The sequence below is a fragment of the Dictyostelium discoideum genome (assembly GCF_000004695.1).
Source record: "Dictyostelium discoideum AX4 chromosome 1 chromosome, whole genome shotgun sequence".
NCBI lineage: Eukaryota > Evosea > Eumycetozoa > Dictyosteliales > Dictyosteliaceae > Dictyostelium > Dictyostelium discoideum.
The window spans coordinates 518651-544069 of NC_007087.3; the positions used below are offsets into that span (position 1 = coordinate 518651).

General features: G+C 20.1%; 11 protein-coding genes across 11 annotated transcripts in view; 7 read left to right on the forward strand and 4 right to left on the reverse strand.

The window, feature by feature from the left end:
• Positions 1 to 59: 59 nt before the first annotated feature.
• On the forward strand, positions 60 to 1400 carry DDB_G0267656 (hypothetical protein; the record flags this gene model as incomplete). The annotated part of the gene is made up of 1 exon (XM_642107.1): positions 60 to 1400. The coding sequence occupies one exon, from the start codon at positions 60 to 62 to the stop codon at positions 1398 to 1400; it is 1341 nt and encodes a 446-aa protein (XP_647199.1).
• Positions 1401 to 1450: 50 nt separating this feature from the next.
• DDB_G0268492 (hypothetical protein) lies at positions 1451 to 3747 on the reverse strand (the record flags this gene model as incomplete). The annotated part of the gene is made up of 2 exons (XM_642108.1): positions 1451 to 1827; positions 2118 to 3747. 2 exons carry the CDS (start codon positions 3745 to 3747, stop codon positions 1451 to 1453), a joined length of 2007 nt encoding a protein of 668 aa, XP_647200.1.
• Positions 3748 to 4513: 766 nt separating this feature from the next.
• On the forward strand, positions 4514 to 7555 carry DDB_G0267658 (hypothetical protein; the record flags this gene model as incomplete). Its single annotated transcript, XM_642109.1, has 1 exon — positions 4514 to 7555. The coding sequence occupies one exon, from the start codon at positions 4514 to 4516 to the stop codon at positions 7553 to 7555; it is 3042 nt and encodes a 1013-aa protein (XP_647201.1).
• A 401-nt stretch (positions 7556 to 7956) lies between these two features.
• On the reverse strand, positions 7957 to 8967 carry DDB_G0267660 (hypothetical protein; the record flags this gene model as incomplete). The annotated part of the gene is made up of 1 exon (XM_642110.1): positions 7957 to 8967. The coding sequence occupies one exon, from the start codon at positions 8965 to 8967 to the stop codon at positions 7957 to 7959; it is 1011 nt and encodes a 336-aa protein (XP_647202.1).
• A 155-nt stretch (positions 8968 to 9122) lies between these two features.
• DDB_G0267662 (hypothetical protein) lies at positions 9123 to 10127 on the forward strand (the record flags this gene model as incomplete). The annotated part of the gene is made up of 1 exon (XM_642111.1): positions 9123 to 10127. One exon carries the CDS (start codon positions 9123 to 9125, stop codon positions 10125 to 10127), a length of 1005 nt encoding a protein of 334 aa, XP_647203.1.
• Positions 10128 to 10537: 410 nt separating this feature from the next.
• DDB_G0267664 (hypothetical protein) lies at positions 10538 to 12328 on the reverse strand (the record flags this gene model as incomplete). Its single annotated transcript, XM_642112.1, has 2 exons — positions 10538 to 10800; positions 11566 to 12328. 2 exons carry the CDS (start codon positions 12326 to 12328, stop codon positions 10538 to 10540), a joined length of 1026 nt encoding a protein of 341 aa, XP_647204.1.
• A 2129-nt stretch (positions 12329 to 14457) lies between these two features.
• On the forward strand, positions 14458 to 18057 carry gefW (RasGEF domain-containing protein; the record flags this gene model as incomplete). Its single annotated transcript, XM_642113.1, has 2 exons — positions 14458 to 16068; positions 16150 to 18057. 2 exons carry the CDS (start codon positions 14458 to 14460, stop codon positions 18055 to 18057), a joined length of 3519 nt encoding a protein of 1172 aa, XP_647205.1.
• A 308-nt stretch (positions 18058 to 18365) lies between these two features.
• On the forward strand, positions 18366 to 18910 carry hspL (heat shock protein Hsp20 domain-containing protein; the record flags this gene model as incomplete). Its single annotated transcript, XM_642114.1, has 2 exons — positions 18366 to 18489; positions 18636 to 18910. The coding sequence occupies 2 exons, from the start codon at positions 18366 to 18368 to the stop codon at positions 18908 to 18910; spliced, it is 399 nt and encodes a 132-aa protein (XP_647206.1).
• A 61-nt stretch (positions 18911 to 18971) lies between these two features.
• On the reverse strand, positions 18972 to 19842 carry DDB_G0267670 (hypothetical protein; the record flags this gene model as incomplete). Its single annotated transcript, XM_642115.1, has 2 exons — positions 18972 to 19486; positions 19620 to 19842. The coding sequence occupies 2 exons, from the start codon at positions 19840 to 19842 to the stop codon at positions 18972 to 18974; spliced, it is 738 nt and encodes a 245-aa protein (XP_647207.1).
• A 350-nt stretch (positions 19843 to 20192) lies between these two features.
• Positions 20193 to 22583, forward strand: DDB_G0267672 (hypothetical protein; the record flags this gene model as incomplete). The annotated part of the gene is made up of 2 exons (XM_642116.1): positions 20193 to 20210; positions 20607 to 22583. The coding sequence occupies 2 exons, from the start codon at positions 20193 to 20195 to the stop codon at positions 22581 to 22583; spliced, it is 1995 nt and encodes a 664-aa protein (XP_647208.1).
• Positions 22584 to 23355: 772 nt separating this feature from the next.
• The window catches only part of DDB_G0268494 (hypothetical protein), a gene marked incomplete at both ends in the record, with an annotated part of 2259 nt that continues 195 nt past the window's right edge, over positions 23356 to 25419 (forward strand). The window contains one exon of the mRNA XM_642117.1: positions 23356 to 25419. This exon is cut by the window's right edge and continues 195 nt beyond it. Within this exon, the coding sequence (XP_647209.1) occupies positions 23356 to 25419 (2064 nt within the window).

The following is a 25419-nucleotide window of genomic DNA, read 5'->3' on the forward strand; positions in this document are numbered from 1 at the left end:
TTAAGATTTTTTTTTTTTTTTTTTTTTTATCATTTTTTTTTTTATTTTTAAAATCAAAAATGAAAAACAGCTCATCAATGTTAAAAGGAGTTAAATCATTTATTGGTAGTGGAATTTATACAAACAAACCAATATATGATGTAGCAATTGTTGGTGGGGGTATAGTTGGATTAGCAACAGGTAGAGAATTATTAAAGAGGAATCCAAAATTAAAAATTGTAATACTTGAAAAGGAGAATGAAATTGCACCACATCAATCATCACATAATAGTGGTGTAATTCATTGTGGAATTTATTATAAACCAGGATCATTAAGAGCTAAACTTTGTACAAAAGGTTCAAAGTTAATGTATGACTATTGTAATGAAAATCAAATAAACTATGAAAATTGTGGTAAATTAATTGTTGCAACTAAAAAAGAAGAATTTCAACAATTAGAACAACTCTATAAAAGAGGTATTGAAAATGGTGTACCAAATATAAAACTATTAGAATCAAAAGAACAACTATTATCAATTGAACCATTTATAAATGGTGGTTTACGTGCAATTCATACACCATCAACTGGAATCATTGATTATAAAGAAGTCTCAAAATCATTTGGTAATGATATTACTGAAAAGTTTGGAAAAGATTCAAAATCTGAAATTAAATTAAATTTTAATGCAAAAAATTTTAAATATAATTCAAATGATAAATTATTATTAATTTCAACTGGTGATGATGATGATGATGAAGAACAACAACAATCAATTTTAACCAAATATTCAATTGTATGTGGTGGCATGAATAGTGATAGAATTGCAAAAGTTGCATATGGTAATGATGAACCATCGATTGTACCATTTCGAGGTAGTTTTTTACAATTTAAACCAGAATTTAGACATTTGATTAAAGGTAATGTTTATCCATTACCAAATGCTTCATTCCCATTTTTAGGTGTTCATTTCACAAAGAGGATTAATGGTGAAGTTTGGTTAGGTCCAAATGCGGTATTATCATTCGACAGAGAGGGATACAAATTCACAGATTTCAATCTACACGATACTATTGATTTAATTAAAAATCCTGGTTTATTTAAATTGGCCAAAAAACATTGGAAATATGGCTTAGGTGAATTGTATAGAGATTTTAATAAAGATCATTTCATTCAACTTTTAAAACCATATATGCCAAATATCACCGTGGACATGTTAGAATATGGAGGTAGTGGTGTTAGAAGTCAAGCAATTTCGAAATCTGGTGATTTAATTGAAGATTTCATTTTTGATACACCATCAGATGTTCCAATAATACATGTAAGAAATTCACCTTCTCCTGCTGCAACCTCTTCACTTGCAATTGCAATTGAAATTGTAGATTTAGCTCAAAATAATTTTAAAAATTTAAATTCTTTATAAAAAAAAAAAATAAAATAAAATTTAATAAAAGTACATTTTTATTTATTTATTTATTTTTTTTTTTTTTTTTTAATTTGTTTGTTTGTTTGTTTGTTTACTACTTGTGTGTGGTTTTGATTTTTTTTTTGATGTTTTGTTGGATGATTTTTATTTGATTGATTTCCCATACCTGAAATATGTTTTCTTTTTTTTGAAATTTTTCCTGTTATTTTTTCTTCTTTATTACAAGTAATTTCATTAATTGTTTCTTGTGATTCATTTTTTAGAGTCGTATCTTTTGTGTGTACTTTATCAATAACAATTGATTCTTGAATACTATTATTTGGATGATGGTTATTGCTGTTGCTGTTGCTATTGTTATTATTATCATTATTATCTTTAAGATCTTTAGTATTATTAACCAATTCAAGTTCTTCAGTTAATTTCTCTATTTTTCTATTATATTTATTAATTTTTTTTTCGTTATTTAATGTATTTAATTTATTGTTAAAGTTTAATTTTCCTTTTATTTTTTTATTTTTATTTTTATCTAGTAACCTTTTATTAAAATTATTTTAATTAGTAATGAGGAAAATAATAAAAAAATAAAAAATAAAATAAAAAAAAAAAAAAAAAAAAAAAAAAAAAAAAAAAAAAAAAAAAAAAAAAAGACAAAACATTGTTATCTTTTTTTAATTTAGTTATTGTTTATTAATTTAGTTTAATATCCGTACAAACCACTACCACCAATTCTATTGGAACTATCTTGATTTTCATTATTACGACTGTTATTATTATTGGTATTGGTATTAATACTAGTAATATCTTTATTTTTATTTTTATTTCTATTATACTTGTCTTTGTTTTTATTATTATTATTATTTTTATTAATATTATTATTATTTTTATTATTATTAGTAGTAGTAGTTGTTGTTGTTGTAGTATTATTATTATTAGTATTATTATTATTATTAGTATTATTAGTATTATTTATTCTATTATTATGTTTTTTACTATCTTCTATATAATTTTCATTAATTTTCTTATTAATTAAAGTAAAATCTAAATTTTCTTGTTGTTGTTGTTGAGATTGTGTTAATAACTCTCTAAAGTATGGTTTAAGGAAACTAAGCATTGAAGAAAAGAATTTTATACATTCACCATTTGAACCATCAGGACGTAAAAAGAAAGGAGAAAAAAAAGTACATTTGAAAACCTCTTTTTGATCAACCCATTCTAAAAACAATTGATCAGTATGTTTCATAGAGGTACGATCAACCGATTTAAATAAATCAGGTATATTTGAATCAAATGGTATTGGTGCACAAAATAAAACATACTTTGAATTTGGTATCCAAAATTTTTGAGTTTTTTCCGATTGAAATAGTTCTCTATACTCTTGAAGTGAATTTTCAAAGATGAAACCAGTCTCTTCATTGAATTCTCTGGTGGCGGTATCTATTGCAATCTCACCATTTTCAATCTTTCCACCAAATGGTAAGAAAACTTCATTGGTAAGCGATGAATTTGGATTCTTTTTTCTCTTTTCAGTTCTATCTTCACATCCCATTAAAAATTTGATTTTACCTTGATCAATTGAAAATAATAAAACACCAGCTGCTTTATAATTTTTATCAACTTCATCTGGTACTATAGTAAATGATGAATTTTTTGAAAAGATACCTTGAGTTTTATTTTCTTTTTGTTGTGGTTGTTGTTGTTCATTTTGTAGTTGTTCATGTTGTAGTTGTTCATGTTGTAGTTGTTCGTGTTGTCCACTGCTATAATTTCTTTGTTGTTGTCTATATGATGAAGATGATGAAGATGATGATGAAGATGAAGATTTATAACTATTTACATAATTTTTTTGTTCATTACCATAATAATTTGCTGATCGATTATTTTGTCTACTCTCTGAATAATAGTCTCTGCTATTGTCATCATAATCCTTTGTGCTATTATAACTTGATCTTTGTTGTTGTTGTGTAGAATAATTTCTATCTTGGTCATATCCTCTGTTGTTATTATTACCATAATAATCATCTCTATAATTTTGGTAGTGTCTGCTTTGACTGTTATGGTCAAATCTAACTTGGCCACTATTGTAGTTATCATTGTAACTGTTGTTATTGTAATTGTCGTATCTATTGTTATTATTACTATTATTATTATTATAGTTATTATTATAGTTATTATTATTATTATTATAGTTATTATTATTATTATAATCTCTATTATAATCTCTATTATTGAAGCTATTACGATCCCCCATTGTTGAATATTTATTAAAATTTAGAAGGAAAGGTTTGGTATTTGAAATTGAGTTTTTCAATTGAATAGTTGATAATTGAATTCTAGAAGGGATCATATTTTTTTTTTTAGAAATAAAAAAAAAAATAATAGTTAATAAAAAAATATAAACTTTTTTTTTTTTTCTTTTATCTATACAAACAAAAAGATGAGTTTTTAAATAAAGAAATTTATTATGTGTGTGTTTTGAAAAAAAAAATTGAAATGAATCTAAAAAAAGTTTTTTTTAAAAAAAAATTTCAAAACTCTTATTTTTTTTTTATAAATTTTTTTTTTTTTTTTTTTTTTTTTTTTTTTTTTAGTTAACCAAATTGGGATGTTTCAAACAAAAAATAAAAAAATAGAATATTAGAAAAGAAATTTGAATTTCAATGCCCATCTTTAATCATGGTTTTATTAATTAAAAAAAAAAAAAAAAAAAAAATTAAAGAATAAAAAAAAAAAAAATAATAAAATAAAATTAGAAATCAAATAAATTAATAAAAAAATAATAAAATAAAATTTTAAAATAATAATAATAATAATTATATCATATTCATTTTGTATTTTTTATTTTTTTATTTATTTTTATTTTTTTTTATTTTTTATTTTTTTTTTTTAAAAATATTAAAATACTAATACGAGAATTATTTGAAAAAAAAAAAAAAAAACACTTTCGTTAAAATTTTAAAAAAAAATCAAAAGATATTTTGAAAAACGGGTGGAAAAAAAAAAAAAAATCGAAAATTTTTTTTTTTTTTTTTTTTTTTATAAACACTAGTGTTTTTTTTTAATTATCAAACCATAACACTATTATCTAATAAAAATAATAATAATATAATAAAATGAATAAGATTTCATTTGAAATGGTTGATTTAAGAGAATCATACGACTATGAATTATTGAAAAGGTTTTATAATGAATTAATGATTCCAAATTTTCCAGATGAAAATGAATTAGAACCTTTAGAAAGTTGGGTTGAAATGTTTGGAAATTTAAATGAAAATAATAATAATAATAATAATAACAATTTAAACTTTTTTAACAATGACAATAACCAAGAAACTATTAATATAAATTTTGAAAATAATTTATTTTTTGGATCAAATGGTGCTGATGGTGCTGATATAATTGAATATCAAGAAGAAGAAGAACAACAACAACAACAAAAACAAAAACAACAACAACAACAACAACAACAACAACAACTCGATAAAAAAAATAATGAAGATGATGAAGAAAATATTGAATTTCATATAGTTTTATCAATTTGTTCAGAAAAAGATAGAATTGAAGGACAATCTAATATATTGGGTGGTATTGTATTTGAATATTATCCATCAATAAATTGTGGTTGTATAACTTATATATTGGTTAATGATAATTATCGTGGACTTGGGATAGCGAGTAAATTATTAAAAGAATCAAATAATAGATTCAACGATATCGCTAATCGATTTGGACATCTTTCTGGATGTAATGCAATATTCTTAGAGACAAATTCCGCAGAGAGGGTCAAACCAGAGAATGACGTAATGGATCCATCTAAACGTCATTCAATATTCCATAAAATGGGTATCAGGTTACTAGATTTCGATTACATTCAACCACCATTATCAAATGATAGTAATAAATGTAAAGATTTATTATTACTATGTTTATTAACTCAAAATATACCAAAACAACAAAAATTGAAAATAAATAATAATAATAATAATAATAATAATTCAATTGATAGATATTATTATTTACCAAGTTTATTATTGGAGAGTTTTATTAAAGTGTTTTGGAAATCATGTTATTCTAGAATCACCCCTAAAATCAATTGGAAAAAAGATGTTGATTATCAAAGAATGGTAGATCAATTAAAGAGAAGAGAAATAATACCGTTATTAGATTTACCTTGGAATAGACCTTGGACATTGGTTGACTTAAGAGATAGTTTCAATTCAAATAGATCATTAATCACTAAATTTTATAATCAAATTTTAGTACCAAATTTTAAAGGTCATCATGAATTAGAATCACTTGAATCTTGGTTTAAAATGTTACCATTAATAGATAATAATAGCAATACCAATAATAGCAATTCTAATGCTAATAATTATAATAATGATTTCTTTCATTTATTAGTTGCATTAAGATATCTAAATGATGATATTGATCATAATCAAGAACCAATCATTTGTGGTGGTATTGCATTTGAATATCATCCAAAATCAAATTGTGCATTAATTACTTACTTTTTAATTGGTGGTGGTGAAAATAATCGTTCTGAAATGATGGCAAAAGCATTACTTCAAAGATCACTTGAAATCATTGAACAAAATGCAATCGATTGTGGTAATTTAGCTGGTTGTAATGCAATATTTATTGAAAATAATAAAAATAATCATAATAATCAAAATAATCAAAATAATAATAATAATACAAAAGAATATTTAAATCAAGATGAAATCATTGAAATATCATATAATTCAGAATTTTTAGAGAAATTAGGTTTTATGAAATTAGATTTTAATTATGTTCAACCACCATTATCATTTGAAAAAAGTTCAAGTAATTCTTTAAATTTATTAGTTTTATTAACTTCGAGAATACCACAAACTATTGATTTAAATTTAATTGAAAATGAAAATGAAAATAATAATATTAATATTAATAATAATAATTATTTACCAAATTCATTAATTATTAAATTTATTCAAACATTTTGGGAAAATACAATTAAAAGAAATGAAATTATAAATTTAAATTTATATGAAAATGATTTAAATTTTAATATTATGATGGATAGTTTAAAAAGGAAATCTAAAATCCAATTATTAAAATCATCATTAAATTCAAGTTGGGATAATAATTTCACATTAATTGATTTAGCAGTTGATTTCCATCAAGATTTATTCGACCAATTTTATAATTCATTACCATTTAATAATGAAAATCAAAATCAAAATAATAATAATTATTTAAATATTGAACCTAAATCAATATTACAAAAATCCTTATTAAAGAAATCAAATTTTCAAGAAGATATTCATATTTTATTATTAGTTTCATATGATAATAATAATAATAATAATAATAATAATAATAATAATAATAATAATAATAATAATAATAATAATAATATTTGCCCAACTATATATGGTTCAATTATTTTCTCATATTTTCCAATAAGTAATTGTGGTTTAATTTCAAATATTTTCATTAAAAGACCACCACCAAGTGAAAATATTAATAATAATAATGAGCATTTTACAAGTTTATATGGTTATTCAATTAAAAATAAAAATTATGATATTGGTATTGAATTATTAAATGATTCTATTGGTATTATAAATAGAATATCAACTTCAAAAACTCATATATCCGGTCCGAATGCTATATTTTTAGAATGTTCAACAATTACAAATAACTATAGTAGTAGTAATAATAGTAATAATAGTAATAATGATGATAATAGTATAGTTAATAATATAAAGAAATTTAATGAAAATGAAAATGAAGGTAATTTCATTCAAATTCCATTTAGTAATGAAATTAAAAATCAAGGTTGGTTAATATTAGATTTAAAATATTATCAACCACCTAGAAACTCATTAAAATATATTCAAAGTAATGAAAATTTGGAAATATTAGAACAACCACCTTCATTATTATGCGTTTTAAATTGTTTACAATTTCCTCACGATATTTCATTACCATCACCATCATTATATATCCCAAAAGATTTATTTAAAAAATTCTTAGCTTCATATTGGACTTCAATTTTCTCAAGAAATCAAATTTCAATTCAACAATATTCAACAAATAAAAAAAATAATACAAATATTAAATTAAATCAACAATTTAATGAAAAAGATAAAATTTTATTATTAAATTAATAAAATAAAATAAAGAATAAAGAATAAAATAAAATAAATAATAAATAATAATTCACGGGAAAAAATTAAATTAAATTATTCTATAAATTAATGAAATTAGGCAATTTTATTATTATTAAATTAATAAAAAAAAAAATAGAGAATAAAGTAAAACAAAGAATAATTATAGAGAAAAATAAATTGATATTAATATTTATTTTATTATAAATTAATAAAATAGGGTAATTTTTTTTATTTTTTAATGATTAAAATATGACAAAAACTGTTAAAAAATAAGAAATTACCAATTTTATTAATTTCTTTTTTTCTGCGAATAATAATAATTGGTTTTTTTTTTTTTTTTTTTTTTTTTTTTTTTTTTTAAATTTAAATAATATAATATATAATATTGTTTAATTATTTTATTTTATTAATTTATCAAATTGTGATGATAATAATTGATAAGTATTTGGACCAGATTTATAATTTGAATCACCTTTAATTTTTGATAATAATAATTTTGAATCAGTGTCTGAAATATAAGGGAATGCAATCATGTATGTTTCAGTATCAGGTTTAATATGTGATAAGTAAATTGAATCTAATGTATCTTTAATTAATTTTGATTTATTAATATTTTTACCATTACAATTATAATAAATTTCTAATATTTTATTATAATGATTAATATTTAATATAACTTGATTATTTTCGTCATTAAATTTCAATAAATTTAAATAGGAATCAACAATTTCAATTATTAAATTTTCAATTCTACTTTCTTGCTCTCTTGTCATTGAAATTGTATTATCATTTTGAATTTTATTTTGAACCTTAATAATTGAATCGAAAAATAAACTAAATTGATTATTTGTAATTTTTAAATTATTATTATCACTAAATAAAATTGAAAATAATTTATCAAATTTTCTATATGATTTTGAATTAAATTCTAATATGAAATCTAATGTTACTTCATTATCACTATCATTATTATTATTATTATTATTATCTAATTCTTCAATATATTTAGTAAATATATTATGATATTCATTTTTATTAATATCATTATCATATGAATATCTTGATAATATCATAAAATCATATAACTGTTTTCCAATTGGTTTGGTTTGATTTAAATAATTTTGAAAATCATCTTTTTTTGGAAATTTTTCAATTATTGATTCAATTGAATATAAATTTCTATTACTATTTTTTAAATTATCATTTAATATTAATTGTTCAATATCATTTGATTTACCACCACTACTACTACTATAATATCTATTGTTGATATTAAAAATATTATTATTATTATTATTTTTATAGTTTCCAATACTACTGTAATTGATGATATTTAAAGTACATAAAAAAGAACAATTTGTTTTTATGGTAGACTTTTTAATTAACTTTTCAATTTTTTGGATTTTCATATGTTTTTGTGTGTGTTTTGCTAAAAGTAAGCTTTTTATGAAAAAAACTATTTCAAAACAAAAAAAAAAAAAAATAAAAGAAAAATAAAAAAATGAAAAATGTTTAAAAAAAAAAAAAAAAAAATTTAACTTTTATTTTATAAACTTGCTGCAAAATGAATTCTAATAATAATTCCCCCCAAAGAAAATATGATAATTATAACTATGGTTATCAATATAACCACAATAATAATTACCAATATAATCAAGATAACTACTGGTATAACAATCATTATAATAATAATAATCAATATCAATATCAATATCAATATCAATATCAAAACTACAACGATCAACATGGTCAATATTCTCAAGATAATTCATGGTATGATCCAATTCCACCAAGTCCATTCTTCTTTGAAAATAACCACTATCAAAATGATATCAATTATAATAGAAATCAAATGATTCAAACTTTTAAAGGTTTATTTTTAAATCCAAAAGGAAATCAACAACCCTTTCCTCCCAATACTATAAACAAAATGTATAACCATAACAATCACCATCACCATCACCATCACCAACAACAACAACAAAACAATCAATATGAAGAAAATATTTATAAACAAGACCATGAACACATTGAAAATGAAAATGAAAATGAAAATGAAAATGAAAATGAAAATGAAAATGAAAATGAAAATGAAGAAACTTTATTTGAAGAAGAGAACCAAGAATACTGTGAAGAGTATGAAAATGATTATATTGATCATTCTGAAAACTATCATGATTATTATAACCATGATGATGATGATTATGATTATGATTATGATGGTGATGGCGATGGTGATGGTGATGGTTATTATAACAACTACTATGATGAAAATGAAAATGAAAATGAAAATGAAAATGAAAATGAAAATGAAAATGAAAATGAAAATGAAAATGAAAATGAAGAATATGATATAATCAAAGAAGATAAAATAATAATTAATGATACAATAAAAAAGATAATAAAACAAAGCCAATTAAATATTAAACCTCAAAAAAGACAATCTATCATAAATCAAATTAGTGATATTGACTATAATTATAATATTGATCATTTCAATGAAGAAACTAATAATAATAATTGTGATAGGGATTATATAAACATTATTGAAAATATTAAAAAAATCTAAATTTGCAAATAATTTTAAAAACAAATAAAAAAATAAAATCTGCATATATATTAGTAATAATTATTATTATAAAATAATTTTATTACTAGATATTTTTTTTTTTTTTTTTTTTTTTATGACTTAATAATAAAATATAAATTATATTAAAATTATATATTCTCTCTTTTTTTTTTTTTTTTTTTTTTTTTTTTTTTTTTATTTTTTTTTTTTTTTATGACTTATAAAATTTACAATTGATTGTGGTCACAATTATTATATAACTTTTTTTTTTTTTTTTTTTTTTTTTTTTTTTTAGGTTTGAGGTTTTGTATATGATGATAATGATAATGTGTAGAATTTGAATATGATTGAAAGGTTGATTATGATGTGATGTATTATATTATTTATTATTATTATTATTATTATTTAATTTAACCATGTTTTGATTTTACGACTCCTTTAGCACCTTTAGTACCACTGTGAGAACCTGCTGTCTTTGGATTGAATGCTGGTGCGAATTTTGGAACGAAAGGAATATCCTTCTTTTCACCACTGGTGTAATATAAGTATAATGCAATTAATCCAACTAAAATTGAAATTGGGTGGAAGATTAATTTAAGTAAGAAGAATGCCAATAAAAATGGTGTTTTAATTAAAAAAACAATTAATGATCCAATAAATCCGAAAAAGCCCACTTGATATATAAAATAAAATAAAATAAAATAAAATAAATAAATAAATAAATAAAATATATATATTAGGATATATTATTTCTTTGATTTCTCCGATTTCTTTTTTTATTTTTTAACAAATATTTGAATTGCATCATCAATCGCAATCGAAATTAATGTTGATCATCAAATATTAATTTTAAATTTTTTTTATTTTAATTTTAATTTTAATTTTAATTTTTATAATTTGCAGAAAGGTAATTACTTTTTTTATTATTTGATGTATTGTATGTACAATTGCAAAGGGGGTGAAAATTAATAAAAGTAAAAAAAAAAAAAAAATAAAAAAATAAAAAAAATAAAAAAAAAAAAATAAAAAAATAAAAAAAAATAAAAAAAACAAAAAAAAAAAAAAAAAAAAAAATTAAAAAAAAAAAAAAATTATTTGAAGGTAGAAATTTTTTTAATTAAAATATTTGAACTTCAAAATTTTTATTAATTTATTAATTTATTAGGTCAATTTATTAAATTATAAAAAAAAAAAAAAAGGAAATTAAATTTAATTAAATTTTATGATAATGGGAATTGGACAAAAAAAAAAAAAAAAATAAAAAAATAAAAAAAAAATAAAAAAAAAAGTTTTATTTTAATAAAATAAGTAAAATAAATTAGTTATTGTTGTTTATAATAATAAATTTGTATAATTTTTTTTGAATTGAATTCCAACAATTTATTTTATTTTGTTTTTTTATTTTTATTTTTATTTTTATTTTTATTCTTATTATTACTGTTGCTATTATCATTTTTTAAATTTGAAAGTATATCATCATTATCATTATCATTATTATTATTATTATTATTATTATTATTTTCATTTTTTTTATTATTTTTTGAATCTAATTTTTCAAATTCCAATTCTAAATTATTTATTCTTTCTTTAATATATTTTAATTTCTTATCATTTGAAGTTGATTTTGGAGCATTCTTTAAGACTGATTTCTCTTTTCTTAATTGTTGAATTTCATTGATGACATACAAAGTTTTAAATTTATTTACATCCTTTGTTACAGGCATAACCAATTCCTTTATTAAATATAATGTGAATAGAGCCAATATGATTGAACCACCCAATGAAATAAACTCACCTAAAAATGTAGGTGATGCATATAAAACCACTGTTAATAAAATACAAATGAATATTGTAACAATTTGATTAAATATTGATGGTGTTGGTATCTCAAATCTATCTTGCTCAATTCTATCTAATTTCTCTTTTTCTTCATTTGATGATTTCTTAATTTTATTTTCTTTTTCTTCATGTTCTTCTTCTTCTTCTTCTTCATCAGATGAAACTTTTTCTTTTTTATTTTTTTTATCTTTTTTATTTTGTTTTGGTGATTCAATTACTGATGATTTATTATTTTTATTCTTTTTTGTTTTTTTAGTAATTGACGATGATGTAGATTCATTTTCATAATCATCTTCATCACCAAGTACTGCAAATATATTGTTATTATTTGTATTATTTGATAATGGCTTTGACTTTGCCATTTTTTTTTTTTTTAAAAACTTTATTGAATTAAAATAAAATAAAATAAAATAAATAAAAAAAATTAAAAAATAAATAAAAAAAAAAAATTAAAAAATAAATAAAAAAAAAATAAAAAAAAAAAAAAAAATTTTTGGAAGTGCAACACCAGCCTAAATTAAAAAAAAAAAAAAAAAAAAAAAAAAAAAAAATTTAAAATGGGAATATTAACTAAAAAAACATGGTGGTGTGTGAATAAGGGAAAATTAAAAAATATATATCAAAGAAACATTAAGTACTTTTTGAAGAAAAAAAATATATATATTTATTTAATAATCAAAACCAGGGTTAATTGATTAAAGAATATAATTTTAATATTTTTTTTTTTTTTCTTTCAGGGAAAAAAAAAAAAGCCAAAAAAATAAATGGATAATCACCTATAATTTTAAAATAAACCAAAACAAAACAATAATAATAATAAAAATGTTATTTTCTTTTAATGAAATTCAAATCCAAAATCATTATTGTAAATAAATTACTAAAAAAAAAAAAATAAATAAAAACAAAAATAAATAAAAAAAGTTTTGAATCACAAAAGCAACGCACCAATCGAAATTCAAATCGAGATATTTTAAAAACAATACAATTTTTTTTAAAAAATTTTGATTTTATAAAAAATGACCAATCAGCTGGCAATCAGAAAAAAAAAAAAAAAAAAAAGAAAAAAAAGAAAAAAAAAAAGTTTCGGCCTACTGAAAAAAGATATTTTTGAAAAAAAAAAAAAGAAAAAAATAAAAAAAATAAAAATAAAAATAAAAAAATTGCTTTTGAACAAAATTTTTCAACCGCTAAAATAAAAGAAAGAAAGCTTTGAAACCAATCGTTTGTTTGTGCGTAGTCAAAAATTAAAAAAAAAAAAAAAAAAAAAAAAAAAAAAAAAAAAAAAAACAACTGTTTTTTCTACTATTCTTTTTCTCTTTTTTTTTGATTTACAACTTTAGAAAATCAGTTTTTTTTAATATTATTTTTTATTTTTTTATTTTTTTTTTTTTTTGTTTTTTTTTTTTTTTTATTTTATTGTAATAATAGATTGTACCTATACATATATATTTATATATTAAAATATTAATATATATTTACTATTTATTTTTTTAAAAAGTAAATGTTTTAGTTAGTGTCAAATAACCATTGAATTTTTTTTTTTTTAAAAAAAAATATATATATATATATATATATATAGCTTAAATACATATACATACATAAACACACCTTGTACATTTTAATAAATCTTTTTTTTTTTTTTTTTTAAATATCTTTAAAATCTCAAGTTAATCACCACAATAATTATTTTTTTAAAATTCCAACAAAAAAAAAAAAAAAAAGACGACAAGACTTGCGATTTTTAAAAGTAAAAATAAAAAATAACTAAAAATAAAAAAAAACATCTTCATCATCACCCAACCACACACACAAACACACACACAAACACACAAAGCCTAATATCCTCACATTCACAACAAACAAACAAACTTAACTTAACTTAATTAATACCAAACAGAATTAGTATTGTTATTTTTATTATTTGGTTTTAAAAGATATAATATTTAAAATCAATTTTTGTTGTTGTTTTTTTTTTAAAAAAAATATATATATAAATATAAAACCACCCATACATATACACATAAACACTTATATATATATATATAACGATAACTGTATCCCACTTTTTGTTATTTATAACAACAATAAATAATAATATAAATAATAATAATATAAATAATAATAATAATAATAATAATAATAAAAATAATAATAATAATAATAATAATAATAATAATAATAATAATAATAATAATAATAATAATAATATAAAAAATATAAAGACAAAAAAGGGGGTTGTGTATATATATAATTTTTTTTTTTTTTTTTCTAAACACATTTTAATATATTTTTTAAATAATTATTTTATTATTTTTTTTTTTTAAAATAAAAAATAATAACCATTTTATTTTTTTAATCAAATATTTTGGTTTACTATTTTTTTTATTCAATTTGTTTTTTAAAATTTCACAACAAACCAAGGAAAAAAAAAAAAAAAAACTATATAAGTAAAAAAAAAAAAAAAAAAAGGAAAAAAAAAAAGGAAAAAAAGATGGCGGAAAGAGTAAAAATTTTAAAACCTGGATTAACAAATAGAAGTAGGTCAGCATCTATTGATATGATAGTTATGGATGAAATTGCAAAAAATAATCCAATTTATACAAATGATAATAGTAATAATAATAATAATGATGAAACATCATCAAATATTTCAGGATCAAATAGTATTCAAAATTTATCATTAAATAATTTAAATAATTTAAGTGGTGGTGGTGGTGGTAGTAATAGTAATAGTGTAAATAATACAATATCAGAAAGAAATCCAGATTCACCAAGATTTAGAAGTAATACAGGTAATTTACAAACGATGATGATGGTTAGTAATGGTAATATAATTGGATCAATACAATCACCATCACCACCAATATCACCACGTGCACAAATGACAGCACCAAATCTTTCAAAATTTTTAGATCAACATACACCACCACCATCACCAAAACCCGAGCATCTAAGTGGTCATTTAAGAATTCAACAACAACATCATAGCGGTATATATAGAAATTTAAGTTTTAGTAGTGTAAATTCAAGTACATCATTTGGTGATTTTAAAAGGTCAACAAATTTATTTCAACCACCACAATCACAATCTCAACAACAACAACAATTACAATTACAACAACAACAACAACAATCAATGCCAAATTTAAGTTTAGGTAATAATATTAATAGTAATAATAATAATAATAATGGTTCAGAAAATAATGATATTTCAATGGAAATTAAAGATAATACAAGTGGTATTGATACAAGTGTTAAAAGTTTTTCACCAAGAAAGAAAAGGAAGAAAGAGAATAAAATTATTAGAAGAATTAGAAGATGGATGACATGGGTGATTAGTTCAAATATTTGGTTAACAATAATGATAATATCAATTATATTTGTATTATTTATTGATGATATTATTGGTGCATCGGGATCACCATCGTCCAATGCGATTGATTATAGTATAATGGCAGTGAAATGCAGCATAATTGGATTCTTTTCAATTGATATCATATTGAATTTATTTTGTTTTCAACAAGAGTATTTCCCAGGCACAATAGTGTTTTGGCTAGATTTAATTAGTTTAATATCCATAGTCACCGATATCCACCATTTTCAAAACTACTATGCAAATTTAGTATTGTCAATAACTGTAAATACAAGAATCATTAGAATATGTGGTTCTTTCATAAGGATATCACTGATATCGACATTGTATAATAGATTCCTAAGAAAGCAAACATTACCATCTGAAGGATTAGAAGTTGAAGCAAGTAAATTAGGTGATAAATTAATAAGGTTGACAACTAATAAAATCGTTTTATTAGCATTGGCCGTCTTATTTGCAACTCAATTATTAGTATATGAATCTGATACACCAACACAATATATTCAATCAACAATCTCGTCATTTGAATATTTATCATCAACTTATGGTTTACAATCACCTGAATTCACTGGTGTTTTTAATAATTATCAATTAAATAATGAAAAATTATTATTCACACAAATTTCAAATCAAAAAATTTTTAATTTACCTGATAAAATTAATTCACTTCAAGAAAGATCAATTTTAAAATATAATTATTTAAATTCAATAATTTGGATTGATAATTCTGTAAGTTTTTTTTTAAAAAAAAATATAATTTAATTTTATAGATTTATTAATTAATTAATTTTTAATTTTTTTTTTTTTTAGTATTATATAAAATATTCATGTATTTTACATTTATGTTTAACAGTTTTTGTAATATTAGTTTTAATTACAATTAATTTATTAATTGTAAATGATGCACATTGGTTAGTAATTAATCCATTAGAGAATGTATTAACAATTGTAAAATTATTATCAAAACAAAATTCAATGATAAAACAAGGTGGTGGTGGTAGTGGTATAGTTGGTGGATTTTCAAATAATACAATTAATTCAAATTCAAATTTAAATTCAAATTCAAATTTAAATTCAAATTCAAATTCAAATTTAGTTAGGAATAGAGTTGAATCAATTGGTAATAAATCAGATACTGCTGATACAACTAGTAGTAGTGGTATTGATAATGAGGAACCTGATGAAGCAGACTTTTTATTAGGAATGTTAAATGAAATTGATGATTCATTACAAGCTGCAAAAGAAAAAGTTGAAGAAGAGTCAATTCAAAATTCAATACTTAAAAAAGATATTGAAGATCTTTATGTTGAGAAATATATATTACAAGTTCATCTAAGATCAATTGTTAGAAAAATTAATTTTCATGATCCTATTGGACATTATTTAAAAAATAGACAACTTTTACTAATGCAATCAAATGCAACTTTTAATACATTGGAACAAGATAGCGAAGATGATATTAGATTTAAATTGAATGATGACGGCTTACCAGACTTAAATGTAATTCAATATGCAACCATTGACAAATTAATTGAGAAATTGACAATGGCAGAAGCACATGACTTGAAATTTGCAAATGTATTTTTATTAACCTATCGTAAATTCCTATCACCAGTGGAGTTGATGGAGCGTTTGACAATAAGGTTTTGTGTCACACCTACTATGGAATTGCCAGAAAAGTTGTTGGCTTCCAAAGAACAGGTTGAGCAATGGAGAAAGACAAAACAGGAGCAAATCCGTACAAGTGTATTCAATACTATTAAACTCTGGATTGGTATTTATAATTGGGATTTCTATGAAAATCCAGACCTTTATGAATTGTTTAATAACCTAGTTAATAAAATCATGCCATTTTGTAAAATGGAGAAACACGCTACCTACATTGACTCTATACACAAGAGAAAGATGGCTACCTATATCCAAGATCCACCTTATATACCAATTGAACCATTAACTCAGGAGGAAATAGCAGAAACAATGGTATTGGAGGATAGGCTATTATTCAATTTCGATATATCCGATATTGCAATTCAAATCACTTTAATGGAGTTTGATTTATTTAAAAATATAAAATCAAAAGAATTTTTAAACCTTGCATGGACTCATAAAACCGAGAAAACTAGGCTCTCTCCAAATATCGTCAGATTCATTGAACATTTCAATAGTGTTAGTTTTTGGCTACAAACTTGTATTGTTAAAAGCGGGAAAATTAAAGAACGTGTCGCTGTACTTAAAAAAGTGATTGCATTAGCTGACGTTTTCGTACAACTAAATAACTACTATGGTGCAATGGAAGTCCTCTCATCTTTAGAATCCTCTGCCGTGTCTAGATTACATAAAACTTGGGAACAAGTGCCACAATCCTCTATCCAGTCTTTACAATCCTTACAAAAACTATTATCACCACAAGAGAATTTTAAAAATTATCGTGAAAGAATTTCAAAATGTGGTTCTTGTTGTATACCATATATTGGTTTATATCTAAGTGATTTAACATTCATTCATGAAGGTAATCCAGACTATTATCAACAATCACAATTAATTAATTTCTCAAAACTTCGTGAAGTTGCCATTACAATTAATACAATTAAACAATTTCAAAATATTTTTTATTATTATGAAAAAAATCAAAATATTCGTTCTCAAATGAATTTTAAATCACCAGGTGCTGATATAATTTGGAAAATGTCATTAAGTTGTGAACAAAGAAATAAATAATTAATAATAATTAATAATTAATTTTTTTTTAAAAAAAAAAAAAAAAAAAAAAAAAAAAAATTTAATAAATTAATTAATCAAATTGTAAATTAAATTTATTTATTTATTAAATTTATTTATTTATTTATTTATTTATTTAAATAAAAATTATTTTATTTCAATTTTTTTTTCAATTTCACTTTTTTTTTTTTTTTTTTTTTTTTTATTTTTTATTTTATATTTTTTTTTTTTTTTTTTACAACTTCATTCATTCATAATTATTTTTTTTTTAAATTAATTATTATATATATATATAAATTTAGTTTAAAATGAATCCAGTTGAAGATTTTACAAAATTAAATTTATTTGGAACTTTTACAAATTTTGTTTCTGCACCAGTTCCTTTTGATTGTTATCATGATCCAACTAAGAGTGAAACTATTTTAGTTGCAGGTATGTAAATAAAATAGTTTAAAATATATTAAATTTGTAAATTATATAATTTAATAAAAAATAAAAAAAAAAAATAAAAAAAAACCTTATGAATATATTTATTTAAATTCTTTTTTTTTTTTTTTTTTTTTTTTTTTTTTTTTAAGATTTACCAGGAGTATTACCAAATGATATGAAAGTTAATGTGGATAAAGATAAATTAATAATTCAAGGTAAAAGAGAATGTGAAAAACATGATTATCTTTTTAGTAATAGATGGTGTGGTAGCTTTATACATCATATTAGTTTTGCTAAAGAAGTTAAAGCTTCAGATGTAAATGTGGGTTTAGGTGAAGGAATATTAAAAATTACAATCTCAAACACTCCAACAAATAATGTAATTGGTGTTAAAATGTCAAATAATAATAAAGTTGAATTTTAAAATAAAAAGATAAAAACATAAAAATTTTAATTAAAATTTTCTTTTTTTTTTTTTTTTTTATTTACTTTTTTGATATCTTTTTTGTTGTTGTTGTTGGTGTTTTCTTTACAACCTTTTTAACTTCTGTTGCTTCAGTAGTTGGTGTTGTTGTTGTTGTTGCTTTTTTAGAAACTACTTTTTTAGTTGATGCTGCGGTTGGTGTTGTTGTTTTCTTTTGTGCAGCGGCAGCAGCTTTTTCTAATTTTTCTTTTTCTAATCTTTCTTTTTCTAATTTTTCTTGTTCTAATCTTTGTTTTTCTTTTTCTAATCTTTCTTGTTCTTCTTTTTCTTCTTTTTCTTTTTGTTGTTGTTGTTGTTTATAAACATCACCCATTAATGGATGACCATATAATACAGTATATTTATTGCATAATTTCTCTAATTCACCTGCTGTTTTTTGATAGAAATTTAATTTATGATCCATTTTCATTTTTTCATAATCATCTTTATATTTAATAATTAATGCTTTTGTATATTGTTGAAGGTGAGCATTTATTCCTCTATCTTTTGCTTTAACTTCTTTTGGTAATGTTAAATCTAAATAAATAAATTATAATAAATTATAATAATAATAATAAAAAAATAATAATAAAAAATAAAAATAAAAATAAGTGTGTTAATATTAATAGAATTTTAAAGTCTCTATATTTATTTTTTTATTAAAACTTACCAACTGGTTTTGCTTCCATTCCTAATTTATTTAAAGCTTTTTTATTATCACATTCAAATTTATTACTATATTGTAAACCCATTAAAGCGAAATTTTCAAGTGCTGTTTTATTGTTATCCCATCTTTTCATAACTTCTTCATCTACACGTCCAAAATTAAATTGTTTCTTTAAAGTACCCTCTTTTCTTCTCTTTCTATCAATTTTATTATTCATTCCTGTCATTTTTTATTTATTTATTTTTATATTTATAAATGTATATAAATATTTTTATTTAATTGATAAATATTAATAAAAAAAAAAAAAATTAAAAAAAAAAAAAAAAAAAAAAAAAAAAAAAAAAACGAATTGAACGACAAAAACTTTTTTCGATTTTTATTTTATTTTTATTTTTATTTTTTTTAATTTTATTTATTTTTTTTAATAATTATTTTTTTTTTTTTTTTTGATTGATTAGAAACAATAATAAATACTTGGAGTGTTTTATATTTTTTAATAATTTAAGTAACAACAGATTTAAATTACCATATTTCATACAATACTTTATTTTTTTAATATTATTTTTTTTTTTATTCATGGAATTTCCATTTAATGTAAAAAACACACTCCCTAGTATTTGTGAATAATTTTTTAAAAAATCCCATTTCCAAGGTTAAGATTTCTTTAATTTTAAAGATAATAAATTCACATAGTTTTATTTTTTTTTGTAAAATTGGATTTTTCTTCAAACTTTTTTTTTTTTTAATAATATATAATATCATGATCTTTTTCTTTTTTCGACTATTTGGACCTTTTTTTTTTTTTTTTTTTTTTTTAGCCATTTTTTTTTTTTTTTTCTTTTTTATTTTCCAAATAATAATAATAAATAATAAATAATAAATAATAATAATAATAATAATAATAATAAAGTGAGCCAAATAAAAAAAATAAAATTAGATACTAATGAAAATAAAATTATACCCAAATATATTTGTCTTAATATTATTGAGCCATTGATTAATTATTTATTAACAAATAGAAAAAATAATAATAATAATAATAATAATAATAATAATAATAATAATAATAATAATAAAAATAATAATAATAAAAATTTTGAAATTAAAAATTATTATTACAATTTTAATGAAATTTTAAAATTATCATTAGTATCAAAAGATTGGTTTAATATAATTTCAAATTTAATTGGTAATAATATTATTGATAATAATATTTTAGAATATTGGATTAATGGTATTATTGATGGTTCAGATATAAGTTCACCACCACCAGTTAAAGCTGAATTTATAACATATGATTTTAAAAAGAAAAATTCAAAAGGTGATGATATCGATATAAAATTTAATATGAAAATTAATAAAGAATTTTCAATTATTAAAATTGATAAAAATATTGTAAAAGATTATTTTAAAAATCAAGTTTTATGTTTAGATTGTTTATTATATGATTATCTAATTGAACTTGCCGAATTGGAAAATCAAGGTAAACTACATTACAGAAAGATTCTAATTAAAATGGATTACTTTTATAGTGATTTTTATGATTTGTATTTTGAGGGTGGGAATCCAAATAGCAAGTTAATTAAAAAAGGTGGATTGGTAGATTTAACTACACCATCATCACCATCATCATCATCTGATAGTAGTAATTGTATTATTGAATTTACATTACACGATTTAATTACCATGGATGATATTGATGATGGATTTTGTGCGGTGTATTACCATGGTGGGGATGAAAAGAAATTAAATATTAATAATATCAGTTATTTCGGGTCACATCAAGATTACGATTATAAAGTTTTTCAAAAAGTTTTAAAAAACATTACATCAAAAAATATTAAATTTAATATTGGAAATGATGATGAAGATACTCATGCAGATTTTTCAGATTTTTTCAATAGTCAACTTAATGGACAAGTCGAGTCAATTAAAATCTATTCAGATTTCGTTGAACCATTTCATCTATTAAATGTAAATCAATTAAATAATTTACATACACTTTCAATACCAATCCATTTTCATGAAATCATTGGTATGTTATTAGAATTTAATGAAGATTCACAATTACAATGTAGAAATAATGAAATATTATCAAAACACCAGGATAGCATAATCAAAGATTGGGAATCAATGATTGAATCTTTAAAATCATGTAGACCCTTAAAAAATTTAGAAATTTCAAATCCATGTTTTGACTCTCACTGTATCTATAATTTCATGAAAGAATCACTTGATTACAAAAATAAAGATACCACCCCCCATGATGATGACAATGAAGATGAAAAAGAAAATGAAGATGAAAATGAGGATTTAAAAAATTGTTTATATTATTTAAAAATGTTTTCAAATGGTATTAAATCATTATTATCTTCATCATCGTTGGAATATTTTAAAATTAAAAATTGTGGTATTGTAATTTGTAATGACACATTCTCTGAATTATCTAATAATAAATCAATTAAAACTTTAGTATTGGATGACGAATTTTCATCGTGCAAACAAATGAATGATGGTGATGAATTTTATGAAATCCATTATTTTAATATTATTCAATATTTATTTGAAAATATATTCAATTCACCAAATTCAAATATCAGACACTTTAAATTCTCATCAAAATATTCAAATTCATTACAACCAATATTTAAATCAATTTTAAATAATTTGAATACAATTCAATTATATTCAATAACAATAAAAATTACTCAAAATATTTTAGAATCAACTTTAGATGAAATTATTAATCTTTCATATAAATTCAAGGAAAATCAAAAACAACGACAACATAAGAACTTATGTGAATTTAAAATAAGTGTGATTAATTCAAAAACTAAAAAATCTGAAAAAGATAATTCAAAAACTGATAAATCAAAAAAATATCAATCATTATTAAATGATAAAATTAATGGAAATTCTTGCCATTTCTCTATTTCCGTTTTAAGCTACTCAAACAATGATTTCTAAAAAAAAAAACAAAAACAAAAAAAAAAAAAAAATAATAAATAAATAAATAAATAAATATAAAATAAAGACAAGAATTTATAAATTCAATTTTTTTTTTTTTTTTTTTTTTATTAATAAATCAATTTTATTTTTGGAAAATATCTTTAAATAGCAAAAAAAAAAAAAAAAAAAAAAAAATGAAAGTAAAATATAGATTTTAATATTTTTCATATGCTTTTGGAAAATAACTTTAAATAGAAAAAAAAAAAAAATTATTTAATTTTGATGAATTTTCATAAAAAAAAAAAAAAGATTTTTTTTTTTAAAGATTTTGAATTTTGATTAACAAACATATAAACAGATATTTTTAACAAAAAAAAAAAAAATAAAAAAAATAAAAAAAAATTAAAAATAAAAAAAATAAAAAATACAAATGGCCAGATTAGTCTTTGAAATTTTTTCGATTTTTTTTATTTTTGTTCAATTTTTTCAACGAATATCTGTTCGGGTATTTAAAAAAGATTTTTTTTGTTTTATTTTTTTTATTTTTTAATATTTTTTTTTCTTTGTGTTTTTTTTTTGTCGTTTTTTTTTTTTTTATTTTTTTTTTTTTTGGTATATGTCAAAGTTGAAAACAAACTCTCTTGTGCTACTTAAATAATAAACACTCAAAAAAAAAAAAATAAAAAATAAAAATAAAAATAAAAATAAAAAAAAAATTTTAAAACCCCTTTCACCATTAAAATAGAAAATAAAAAATTGATGAACCCTCCACAAAATTGCCAATTTAGAGATGAATGATAGTTTAAAATTTAGAAATATATTAGTAAATATGGATTACAATAAAAGAGAATTTAAAAATTTATTAAATTCAAATTATAAAAAAATAAAATTAGATAATAATAATAATAATAATAATAATGATACTATAACCATACCAAATTATATTTATAATAATATTATTGAATCAATAGTTAATTATTTATTATTAAATAAAAAAAATAATATTAATAATTGTAATAATAATATTAATAATTGTAATAATAATAATAATAATAATAATAATAATAATAATAATAATAATAATAATAATAATAAATATTATGAAATTAAAAACTACTATTATTATATAAATGAAATTATAAAATTATCATTAGTATCAAAGGAATGGTATAAAATCATATCAAATTTAATAACCAATAATATCATTGACAATAATAGAATAGAATATTGGTTCAATGAACCATTATTACCAACTATTTCACCACCACCACCACAACCAGATACTATTTCATATAATTTTAGAAAGAAATATTCAGAAAGCAGTGAAATTAAATTAAATTTTAAAATGAATATAAATAAGGAATATTCAATTATTAAAATTAATAATACTAATAATAGTAATAATGATAATAATATTATAAAAGATTATTTTAAACAACAAGTATTATGTTTAAATAAATTAACATATGAAGAATTAGAAGAAATTTCCAAATTAAAGATGAATAATAGTTTAAAATTTAGAAAGATATTAGTAAATATGGATTATAATAAAACAGAATTTAAAAATTTATTAAATTCAAATTATAAAAAAATAAACAGTTCATTTGATTTATCAAATCTACCTTCATCCAATAATAATATAAATAATAATAATAATAATAATAATAATTGTAAAGTTGATATTACTCTTCATAATTTCTCATTATTAAATGATAATATTGATATTAGTAGTAGTAATGATAATAATGATGATAAAATAGAATCAAAATTATATATAAATAATATTAGTTATTTCGGAACAAATAATTGTGATAAGATATTCAATATATTAAATCATATTAAATCAAAGAATATTAAATATATAAATAATGATAATGATGACGATATTATTCATATGGATTTTTCAGGACTGTTTAATCAAGATATTAATGGACAAGTTGAATCAATTAAAATTTATTCAGATTTCGTTGAACCCTATCATCTATTAAATGTTAATCAATTAAATAATTTACATACACTTTCAATACCAATTCAATTTCATGAAATCATTGAAATTATGTTAGGAAATGATGAATCACAATGTAGAAATGATGAATTTCTATCACAATTTAGAAATGATATTATCAATCATTGGGAACTAATGATTGAATCATTAAGTACTTGTAAATTATTAAAAAATTTAACAATTTCAAAAGCATGTCCATATACACGTTGTATTTATAACCATTTTAGTGATGATGATGAATTTAATTATTATGATAGTAGTTATAGTGAAAATAATAGTTTTTACAATCATGATGATAATGATGACAATGATGATGATGATGATGAAGATGATGAAGAAGATGATGATGATGAGGATCATGAGGATCATGATGATACAAAAAAGATTTTAAATTATTTAAAAATGTTTTCAAATGGTATTAAATCATTATTATCTTCATCCTCTTCATCATTGGAATATTTTAAAATCAAGAATGGTGGTATGGTAATTTGTAATGATTTATTCTCTGAATTATCTAATAATAAATCAATTAAAACTTTAGTATTGGATGACAATTTTAAAACATTTGATGATGGCGGTGGTAGTGGTAGTGGTAATGATCATAGTAAATTCAAAGATCAAGAATTCTTTAAAAAGTTTTATTTTAATACTATTCAATATTTATTTGAAAATATATTCAATTCAACAAGTTCAAATATTAGACATTTTAAATTCTCTTCAACATATTCAAATTCATTACAACCAATATTTAAATCAATTTTAAATAATTTAAATACAATTCAATTATATTCAATAACAATAAAAATTACTCAAGATATTTTAGAATCAACTTTAGATGAAATTATTAAT